The sequence below is a fragment of the Arctopsyche grandis genome, chromosome 1 (assembly GCF_051622035.1).
Source record: "Arctopsyche grandis isolate Sample6627 chromosome 1, ASM5162203v2, whole genome shotgun sequence".
Taxonomy (NCBI): Eukaryota; Metazoa; Arthropoda; class Insecta; order Trichoptera; family Hydropsychidae; genus Arctopsyche; species Arctopsyche grandis.
The window spans coordinates 25,329,559-25,341,887 of record NC_135355.1 but is presented as its reverse complement, the minus strand read 5'-3'; the positions used below and the strand labels follow the sequence as shown (position 1 = coordinate 25,341,887).

Sequence of the window (12,329 nt, the reverse complement as noted above, 5' to 3'; positions counted from 1 at the left end):
TAGAGCAATTAATCTATAAACGATAAGATTTATGATGTCCAAATTATCTCTAAAATACACATTTTTAAAAACCAAAAATAAAACGCTGTCATTACCTACCTAATCGAAATTGCAAAACATTCGATCGCAAAACATTGTGTATTGACACTTCGTATATATGTACATACATATGTCTTTGGATAAAGCAAAAACATATGTAAATTAATTATTCAAACATCACATAATATTTGATCAGCGGTGGTCTGATTAAATTCAAACTCGGGAGAGGTAAAGTTAAGAACATATCCAATCTGCAAAGTTGAAATGACTCCGATAACTGCATATATGTATGTATGCATGTGCATATCGAGAAGTTTAAATGACGCGAAACGATATCTCACCGCGTATATGGGAAAAGTTCGCAGCTTTAATGCACTTTCGTTCGGCTAGTTTTAATGCAATAATTACAGTTTATCCAGCTGCACTCATGCCGGATAATAATTTGACAGTTTGCGCAAACAAGCTAAATGATTTTAAGCATTCATACATTCGCTGTATATATTATTTCACTCGGTGAAAGTTCCACTCAATGATAATCCAAAAATACGAGATAAAGATTTGCCATACTCCTTGAGGTCCGTGGGATACTTTGATTGGGACAAATTTGTATAACAAAATTATTTTCGTAAGTGTTACAATGATCACTGATAAAGGAAACCGAAAATTTTACGAACTTGGGTTAATTACCTCTGGAAAATGAATGCTTATTGCAAGAATTGCGAGCGAATTAGACTTCTGAAAGTATTTTCTTACGTTTTACACTTGAAGCTGTGTGCGACACGAATTCTAGCAGTCGACGAATATGGGGATAATTCCAGAAGTCGGTCTCTCACACGGGAATTATAGAAGTTTCACAAAGAAGTGGACGGAAGGCAGAGCCAAAGTTTTAATTAAGTTTGAGAAGCAGCAAACAAAGGTGGACGCGGACCGACGGTCACCTTTGCGACTTTATGAAATGGTTTACAATAATTTCACTTCGGTAATAATTATATGTAAAATTACTATCAAATGAATATAAGGCTATCACCTTCACGGACTTCATACTTTATATTGTAATTATTAAAAAAAAAGTTGTTTTATCTATTTTAAATATAATTTTTGCGTTGTATATTATGTCAGTGCTAAATTGTACCCACATTTATTTATTTATTACAGTTAAGCTACAGTTAAGGCATATATGAAACAATAATACATGAAAAAATAAAAGATTCAAAAATAAAATTAAATATTAAAATGTAAAGAAAAATAAAGCTTTAAAATAATATAAAGTAAAGAACAAAAATAATGGAAAAACAAAAAAAAATAGTATGATATATGAACAATTAAATGTGAGAACACATTTACGATCTCAAATTAAACAATTCCTCTACAGATCAGCATATTTTAGATTAAACAAATCCAAGTTAACAGAAATCTGGTTGAGGAGCTTGATGCCCCGAGCAACAGGCGACGAAAATATCAAATTAGTACGTGCCCTAAGAGAAGGGAACAAACTGAGTTGGCTGGGAACATTGAAGCTCAATTCTACCAGAATTTGAGGATTGGTCACCAAACCAATCAGTAATTTGTAAAAATGTTTCTCCAAATATACTATACGCCGTAACTCGAGGGAATTTTACATATTTTGTTTCATTCAATGAATGCATTATTATAATTTTCTTGGCTTTTGTTTTATTGTGGGATTGAAATATATACATGGTAGGCATAATATGTACATATAAATATTACAGGTACAATGTTTATCAATTTCAAAGTTTATGTCACATGTATTGAAACCAGGGCTGTGGAGTCGCTTCAAAATTTACCGACAGCGACTCCAACTTTATCTTATGAATCGACTCAGACTCTGACTCCTAACTCCGATTCCAACTTGAACGATTTTAGTAAGATTGACTTTCCTTGTCATCGTATAAAATTGTTCGTAATAAAAACAATAGCGATTTTCAAAACAAAAAAAAAATTCGGGTGTGACCAACCCATGACTTTATCTATGTATTTGAGGAATATAAGAAGGTTACAATACAAAATTCGATATTGAACCGTACAGACAAATTATGAAACACTAATAACTATGAATTTAATTTAAAAGGTCAAAATAAAATAATGAAATATTTAAAAAAAAAAATACTACTTCCGGTTTACGAATTCCGACCAAAACCTTATCAGCTTTAAGTAAGTACATAAAGAATATAAATATAAATTTTCAGCTTAATACGTTCAGGGGTGTGGACAGGATCCAGGCGACAACATTTTTGACCTTTCTAAGAGGAGAAAATCCCACTTCCGGTTCATTAAATTTGATGATTTTATTTTTTATTTTTACTTTAAATCACTATCTTTATTATACTCAATAAATATCAAGAAGATTAAAATAATTTAAAAGGTCAAAATAAAATAATGAAAAAACATTGAAATATTGTTTTAAAAAAAAATACTACTTCCGGTTTACAAATCTGACCAAAACGTTAGAAATTCTAAGTTAGTATATATAGAATATAAATATAAATTTTCAGCTTAATACGTCCAGGGGCGTGGACAGGATCCAGGCGACAACATTTTTGACCTTTCTAAGAGATAAAAATCCCACTTCCGGTTTATTAAATTTTGTGATTTTTTTTATTATCATTAAATTGATAGAAGAATTATACTTGATTTTTTTCATGAAGGTCACACGTGTATAAGGGGTAGTGGAAGAAAAATCGAACAAGAGTAAACTAACACTTCCGGTTGAGGGATGCTTACTTAATTTTATACATAACTTGGTATTATGCTTAAACTTCTAGATATGAAATTTCAGTTCAATAAACTAAAAGGTTTCTAAGAAAAACATAAAAAACCTCGATTCTCTAGAGTAAAAATACTACTTCCGGTTCAGATAAAAGTATTTAAAAAATATAAGGTTTTAAAAATTATTATTTCTATTACATGTAAAAAAGATTTAATCCGATTCAGTTAGCGGTTTGGGAGATAAGTAACCGATACTAAGTTTCGGTTCGATAGGACTAACGGTGTTGAAAAAATCCCCAAAATACACAGACACACACACATTTTTTCTAGATCATGAAAACGTGATTAGTAATCGATTCTGAGTTCGAATCAGTCAAAATCTCGAGTTCGAATTTTCGCATGATCACAAAACTTCCTCTATTGTTACTACGTACATACATAAAGTAAAAATTAGAGTAAATATTGAGAATTAAAAAAGTATTAGACTCGGGAAACAATCGGGTTTGGCGAAAAAACATCAAAATACGAGCAATTCAACGAAATTCGAAATCAATTACGAAAATATTAAAAAGGATCTGGTTTTCTGAGTCGGTGACTCCGACTGCGCTTGAAATACTATGACTCCACAGCCCTGATGGACACGAATCGAAACGCATGTATGTATGTATGTATATTCACAAACCTCGCAGATACCGATTTTCACACGTGAGACATCTGTTGACATATTGTCGAACCGTGATGTCACAGCGAACCTTGGCGAATAATTAGCGTTTGAGCGTGAATTTGAACGTCGCAAAACTAGACAACTATCGAGAAAGCACTACAATCAGAGTCCTGGCGATGGTTTTGGCGCCCTTGGCAAATATCAAATTTGTAGCCCCTTTAAAATTTTTTCATTCGATTTATAGAATTCATTTCATTTAAAAAATATATATTTATTGAAACATTTAAATAAAACATTTAAAAAAAAAATAGGTTATTATTTATATTGTAAATGTCCCACATTGACAATTTCGCAATAAATATCATATTACAAAAAGGAATCAGTGCACTTAAAACACAATTAAAATTTCGTGTTTTTTATTTCTTTGTCGATTATTTATCATTTATTGTATTACTTCATCTATGTACGTAACAATAGATGAAGTTTTGTGATCATGCGAAAATTCGAAATCGAGATTTTGACTGATTCGAACTCGAGATTTTGACTGATTCGAACTCGATATTTTGACTGATTCGAACTCAGAATCGTTTACTGATCACGTTTTCATGATCTAGAAAAAATGTGTGTGTGTGTGTCTGTGTATTTTGGGAATTTTTTGAACACCGTTACTCCTATCGAACTGAAACTTAGTATCGGTCACTGAAATTTTTATCGACACGACGTAAATTTTTTTCAAATTGTTAAGTTGACCGGAAATGGTACCTCTTCTTATAGGTGTCCTCTTTTTTTAAGTTTTTTAATTCAATTATCTCCCAAACCGCTAACTGAATCGAATACATTTTTATTACATGTAATAGAAATAATTATCTCCATATCCTTATATTTTTTAAATATTTATCTAAACCGGAAGTAGTAGTTTTACTTTAGAGAATCGAGGTTTTTTATGTTTTTCTCAGAAACCTTTTGGTTTATTGAACTGAAATTTCATATCTAGAAGTTTAAGCTTAATAACAAGCTATTTATAAAATTTGGTAAGCATCCCTCAACCGGAAGTGGCAGTTTACTCCTGTTCGATTTTTCTTCCACTATTTTTTTCGACCCCTTAAACATTTTTGATCTTCACGACAAAATTCAAGTATAATTCTTGTATCAATGTGATGAAAATAATAAAAAAATCACTAAATTTAATAAACCGGAAGTGGGATTTTCTCCTTTTAGAAAGGTCAAAAATGTTGTCGCCTGGATCCTGTCCACACCCCTAAACGTATTAAGCTGAAAATTTATATTTGTGTTCTTTATGTACTAACTTAGAATTTCTAACGTTTTGGTCAAAATTTGTAAACCGGAAGTAGTTTTTTTTTCAATAACTTTTACAAAAATTTCATCTTAACTATTTTCTCGAAAATCCCTAAAATCATTATCGAACCCCTCAATTAATAACGATGATCTATAAATATCCTGCTCTTTCTGCTTAAGTGCAGTGTTAACCTTATTCCACTTATCAAGTATAAGATTCCAAAGATTTAAAAATTCAAGAAACTTATAATTGTACATTTAAAAGTATAATGGTTTCGCAAGTGAATGTGTATTAGCAAAAATATGATCGTATTTTATGATGTTTAAAACTGAAATTGCATGTATGTATGTATGTATGTATGTCCTCATATTGATCGTGAACTTTTTTTACAAACTTATTATGATGAACGATTTTTTCCATCTATTTAGTAGACGATAAAAAAAATTTAAAAAGAGTTTGCAAGGTTCCGAAAATTTTTGTTTGTTCGGTCAATTTCTCAGAACTCAAAAGTATTAAAAGTAAAACATGCACTACGCTTCCTCGAACAAAGTACATAATTGAAACATAATATGTACTAGAGGTTGTGATCGAGAAATCTCGTCTCGAGATTTCTCGAGAATTCTCGAGAAATTTTGATTCTCGTTTCTCGAGAATATTTTATTGTAAAATTTCGAGATTCTCATTTCTCGAGAATATTTTATTATGAAAATTCGAGATTCTCGTATCTCGAGAAATCCTTTATTAGAATCTCGAAAATTTCGAGAATATTCTTAATTTATCACTACATGTTTTTGCTCAATAAACTGACTGATTTGTATACTTGTTAACTCGTAAATAATTTTGTGAAGTATTGTAATATGTATAGATGTTCAGTATTTTTATTATTTGTCCGGTAAGTTATTATTCGATCATCATATAAGTACATATACACATGTTAAAACAAAATCGCACCATTTTTAAGTTACATATGTATATGTATGTGCATGTAGACACTAGTCACTAGTGCGAAAGTATTCGGTTATGATATCACTAAAACACTAGTGAAAATATATTTTCACTGACAATATTACCCCACTTAACACACATAAAACAAAAAATTTTGATTTATTATTTATTTATTCGAGTATTTGTTCCTTAAATATTTATCAATTTATAGTCAGTATTTTAATATGCATAGATGGTCAGTATTTTTATTATTTGTCCGGTCACAAAAACACGGGCAAAGCTGGGTAGCAACACTGGGAATTTTATAAAATTCTTTTTTACATATTATTTTTACTATTTTAAATTACTTTTGTATATTTTTATTTTCTTTTCATGCCTTCTTTTATAATATATTTTTTTTCTATTCAATGTTCTATTGTATCTCTCTATATCTTTCTTTCGTCATGTCTTTAATAAAGTTGTAAACCCCTGATATAATATACATATGTAGTGTTTGTGTAATTTTGATTTTTGTATGTTGTCAATTTTATATGCTAAAAAAATCAATTCACTTTATAAAAAAAAAATTATACTTTCTCGAGAATTCTCGAGAATCTCGAGAAACAAAAAAAGAAAATCTCGAATTCTCGAGATTCAAATATTTCGAGAAAATAAGATTCTCAAATCTCGAGATTCAAATATTCCGAGAAAAGGAGATTCTCGAATCTCGAGAATCAAAAAAAGTCGAGAAATCACAACCTCTAATATGTACGAACTTATGTACATGTACATATATATTATTTGATGTACATACATATATACAAATAAATATTTTAAAAATACATCGAATTCTTCTTAAATTTTAGATTATTTATTAAAAAAATAAAAATAAAATAAGCGAGGGCGCCTTCGGCGCCCCTCACATCGAGCGCCCTTGGCACTCACCCATTTGTATATACTCACCATAGCCTCGCTACGGCACTGACTACAGTCATTGCTACACTTAAATTTTAATTTAAAAATAAGAACCCTATTTTATATTACATACCGCGTATTCTTTATATAGTTGATGGTGCTCCTGTTCACAATTAGCTGATTAACACTACATTAATTTACCGTTAATTGGAATTAATCCATTATTTCAATCCAATTGTATGTATGTGAAAGCTAAAATGTGCATTGAAACATTTCTCATCGATGACTACGGTGACCATATTTTTTGGAGAAAATAAAGGACATATAGAGAATCATTTGATAATTTAAAAAATGCTCTATAAGTTGATAACATTTATTATAAAATATTAGCATATAAAATATAGAATTTTAAACTATCATATTTATTACCCATGATTGAAATTTAAAAGACATGTTCCACTCGAATTAGTGCGTTTAGATAAAAAAAAAAACATATTGAGATAGAAAACTTATCCTTATAATCCTTATATCCGTGGTAAAGGGAAAAATTAATAAAATAAGCTCATTACATTACGGAAAAAGTATATTTTTGACTTTAAAAATCCATAAAAGTAATCAATTATAAGTACATACATATATGTAGTATAAAGCATTGAAAAATCTCAATCAATAGGGAAAACATATGACTATTGATTCCAATACTCACTTTTTACATTGCAATATTAGATTTTAAGTCAAAGACTGTAAAATCCAAAAAAACCGTCAAAATTGTACATTTTTTAAAATACTCATATCTTATAAACAAAAAGAAGCTAACAAAAAATAGTCTCAATATCTCATATTCAAATTCAGTGAGTTTGAACTCGGTAAAGATTGATGTCTCCGCCCCGGTAACTTTTTTTATTGCTCAGTCTATTCAATACAGGTTTGATAAAATTTATGAATTGCATATTTAAATATTTCGGCGTTAATATTTTTACAAACCTTCTTTACGTTTCATTAGTGAAAGTCGATATCACAAAATAAAGGACAAAATGGCAATTTTAGAAAATAAAAGGACAGACCACTGAAATAAAGGACTATCGTTTTAAAGTTAAACGGACTACTAGTCATATGTAAACCAGTTACAAGACAACCGGTCGCGCTAGATCGGTCACACGTGATCACCCGTCACACTAAAACTGGTCACATCCTAAAATCGGTCACGAGAAAACTGATTGACCATTGATGTATGTATAATATGTACACTAGATCCGCCCTCACGCTTTATACTGGTCTCCCTTTTGGCGCATGCAAAATACATGGCGCATGCACAGTTTCTCTCAGTAGGTAGGTAGGTACCGCTGCGTCGTAGAGAAAAAAACCTTTTTTTTCCCAACTACTCCGCTAGTTTAACCCCCCCGCACCCAGTTCAGTTAGTGAAGACAAGATCTCCGACCAAAATCACACGTCAGGGCCATCTATGTGTATTATATATCTATGTGATTGACCGATTTTAGGGTGTGACCAGTTTTAGTGTGACGGGTGATCACGTGTGACCGATCTAGAGCGACCGGTTGTCTTGTGACCGGTTCACATTTGACTAGTAATCACCGAACCCCTTTTAAATAAACGATGTATGGTCGGTGTATCGATGACACATCACTAATTATTACGCATGGCAGCACTGGCAACATCGCAAATCCTAGTAAACAGCTGATATGTTTATTTTGATGTTTTGTGTTTAGTACGCTTCAAATATTTTATCCTAAATTTGCAGTTAGGAAAAGGAAGTAATACGGGGGTGAGTTGGTATTTTGAAAATATACATTTCTTGCGCAAATTTCAATATTTGTCAATGTCATACTCGTACAGGTTATATGACTATGCGTCAAGGCTTTATTACAAAGCGAGAGGACAAGGACCTGTCAGACCCGACTTTTTCCATAAATGGTTCGGTCACTTTACTGACTCAACCGCGAATATTTTCATTGTTGCAGATTCAATCGTGAGTGAAGGTGTTTCGAACATTCGAAAATGGACAAGCAAGAGAATAAAAATCAGAATTCAGGAAATGCTTCATCTTCCTCTTCCAAGTTGTTACCTGAATCTGGTATCACCGGGAGTATACCTTTGCCAATACCCATTGGTAGCAAGTAAGTGTTGTGTAGTTACGTACGTGTATGTAAATATTTGGATTGTATGTAGGATTATCAAATTAACTTTACAAGACAGTCAATTATACAACTATATTTCAATCAGAGTTTGCATATTCTTTTGAAATTTGGAAAACATGTGTTTTATATACTGATTGATTTTTGTTTATTTCCATACGATCATCGAAGGATGAAACCAGAAAGTATACAATTTCGTGTCAGAGGCTCCACAATAACGGGTGCTTCTCCGCCGAAATTCATATCGCTGGAAGAAATCATGAAAGCCGCTCACGGTGTTCAAGACATGGCACTTGCTCACGAAATTGCAATCGATCAAGATTTCAGACTAGAGCCGTTTGAACCTCCAGATAATAGGTACTTTTTTTACTACCGCACTTGTGTCTGATTTGCCAAATGTGTGTATATATATATATTACCATATTTTACAGTTATCAAAAACTAGTCAAGGATACAATGCATCGAGCATTTTTCGATGTGTTAAGAGAAGATTTGAACTCCGATCCTCCCGTTTATAAACAAGCGTATGTCCTCTTAGACGACGTTAAAGAAGTAATAATTTTGTTTTTGTGTACGTTTTACTATCAAAGAATATGAATATTGAGACTTTTTAAACTATTTTTCTAATATAGGGACTATTTTCCATTTTAATGCCGCGTCACACGAAAATTCGAGATATGATCAATGAAGTTTTAGATCAGTCGTTTATTAGGCAGCAGGCAGAAAACGATGCTATTGATTTCAAAAAATATGCTGATTTTGTTATTGATCTGATGGGAAAACTAGCAGCCCCTTGTAGAGATGAGATGATACAAAATATCACAAAATTAGATGATACTGTAAGTTTATATTAAAATATGTTATTCAATTATTCTTAATTCAACATTTTTAATCTTAATTCAATCGTTTTATAATATGAATTACAGGTAGAAGTATTTCGGTCAATTCTAGAAACATTGGAAGTATTAAAATTGGATTTAGCCAATTCTTTGATTACGATGATTCGCCCACATGTTCAAGCACAAAGTGTTCAGTATGAACAAGCCAAATTCAAAGAATTTTTGGAAATTCAAGAAGGTATAATTTAAATATTGAATATTTAATTAAATTGTTTTGGAATGGTCTTTGTACAAATAAAAAATATATTAAAATTGTAGATGGGTTAGCTACGACTCGCTCTTGGATTTCACCTCATGTAGATAAATCGATTCCCAAGCCAGCCGAGTCTGATCCATTGTTTTTAAGAAATACTGCTTCGCAAACATTAGCAAAAGCATATCTCGAACTCTTGGAGTGGGACAAAAAGAAGCCTTATCCAGAGGTAATTCAGAAATGGTTGTATTATATTGTAATACGTACATCTATGTTTAAAATATATGTGTTACACGATGCCTTGTTCTTATTTAGACTGTTCAAATGGATGCTGTTCGCTATGCAGATCTTGCACAAGCTCTCTTCAGACTTGTATCATCAGCATGCTTACTTCTTGTGAGTCCCACATGTGGTGCTGCAACGCAGGAATCTGCGAACGAATTTAAACTTGATCTTAAAAATAAAATTACTATTCTTATGAAAGATGTTTCGGATGAGAGGTACATTTTTAGAAGAACTTTCAGAACCAATTAGTTTTTAAATGGTATTGTGTTTACTAAAATGTTATTTTAACTCTTTCAGTGACTTCGAGAAAATTCTGCCTTCCATAGTTGAGCAGGTTATCGCTGATACAGATAAATTGTTGTCGAAATTCAAACAGGAACCACTCACTAGTGATGTTAAGGAACTCATAAGAGGACAATTAATGGCAATTACAGACCCAAATCATAAAGTTAAACAGTTAGTTTGTAAGTTTATTTTATTGTTGTACCACTACCCTAATCGCTTTAAATGCAATCAACTACAATGTTATTATTTACATACTAATATACTGTATAATTTTGTTCTTTTTTAAGGTTTAAGAGTAATGGAATTTTTAAAAGAAATTCTAGTGTGTGGTGGTGGATCGAAACAAGTGCCTGTTGGATTATCGGCTTTCCATAAAGAATTGACAACCTTATCTGGAACTTTCTTAAGGCTTGTGATGCATAATAAGGCTGTTTTTAATCAGTACTACTTGGATATTATAGCTGCTGAACTTGATAAATAATTTTATCAAATTTACAGATTTGTAAATCTGCCTTGGTTTATAAAATGTTTTCATTGTCAATCTTTACTTTTACACTAATACAAATTATTGTGACGCAGTTGTATTAAAACTTGGTGATATATCTTAAATTATTGCAATAATCCTACAATAAAAAACTTATTGATAGAATTTTATAAATATATAATATTTGGGCTTTAAATATTTGATTTATTAAAATTAATCAGTTTAATTTCTAAAAACTTATACTTTTTTTATACATTTAATGTTTTTTTACACTTTTTTAATGGAAAAATAATTATAATATAAAATATAACACAAAACTCGTGATACATACCATATGCCTGTTAAACTTTTGAATTAATGTTCATATTTGACAGGGCTCTTGTTTGCATTGTTTTTATAAATACTAATAAACGAAATGAATTTAAATATTTATTGTAACCTTATATACAATTTTTTTTTTTTTTTTTGAGAAAAAATCGTGTAATTCCATTAATGTGCATTTAAAATAAATGTATGGCGTAATATAATATAATACCATTGGAGTGACAGTCCCGTTTTTTAGATGCTTTGTGTTTGTCCTGTCGTTTTCGTAAAATTGATTTGTCCCGTTTTGTCCATATTTTTACTTTTTTTCCAAATCAATTTGTATTCCAAAAACAAATATTATTATATAAATATTCATTTTAAAGTAACATTCTAATATTTTGTCAAATGATTCCTGTTTCTAGAAATAAATCGTTTTCATCATACATAATCATTTTGAAATAACTGTAAAATACAATATTATATTATGTTTAATTTTTTATCTTTTTTCATTTTCTTATTTTAAAGAAATGTACGTTCTAGTAAAAATTATATTACTTAACCAAAGAAGAAATCAATTTTCAGTTGCACATAATTTACAATTAAAAGAAAACGAGTCTTATTGGATATTTTTATTTTTTTTATTTGAAATTGTTAATTTTACGTTTCAGAAACGAGTCGGCCTGTGGCGCATGAACACAAAATATTTTTCTATTGAAAATATTATTTCTAATTTCTTCATATGTATGCTTTTTCTTTTTACTTTATCTATGTACGTAGTAACAATAGATGAAGTTTTGTGATCATGCGAAAATTCGAACTCGAGATTTTGACTGATTCGAACTCAGAATCGATCACTGATCACGTTTTCATGATCTAGAAAAAATGTGTGTGTGTGTGTCTGTGTGGGTGTGTATTTTGGGGATATTTTTAACACCGTTAGTCCTATCAAACTGAAACTTAGTATGGGTTACTGAAATTCTTATCGACACGACGTAAATTTTTTTCAAATTTTTAAGTTGACCGGAAATGGTACCTCGCCTTATAGGTGTCCTCTTTTTTTAAGTTTTTGAATTCAATTATCTCCCAAACCACTAATTGAATCGGACTGAATTTTTTTTAAAGATAATACAAATAATAATTTTTATAACCTCATATTTT

General features: G+C 30.6%; 1 protein-coding gene across 1 annotated transcript; it reads left to right on the top strand.

Annotated features, from left to right (window-relative positions):
* Window positions 1–8,201: 8,201 nt before the first annotated feature.
* LOC143919806 (T-complex protein 11-like protein 1) lies at window positions 8,202–11,789 on the top strand. The gene is made up of 10 exons (XM_077442344.1): window positions 8,202–8,349; window positions 8,546–8,701; window positions 8,891–9,076; window positions 9,151–9,271; window positions 9,352–9,558; window positions 9,646–9,796; window positions 9,877–10,040; window positions 10,127–10,311; window positions 10,394–10,560; window positions 10,669–11,789. Exons 2-10 carry the CDS (start codon window positions 8,583–8,585, stop codon window positions 10,860–10,862), a joined length of 1,494 nt encoding a protein of 497 aa, XP_077298470.1. The 5' UTR covers window positions 8,202–8,349; window positions 8,546–8,582; the 3' UTR covers window positions 10,863–11,789.
* Window positions 11,790–12,329: the final 540 nt, after the last annotated feature.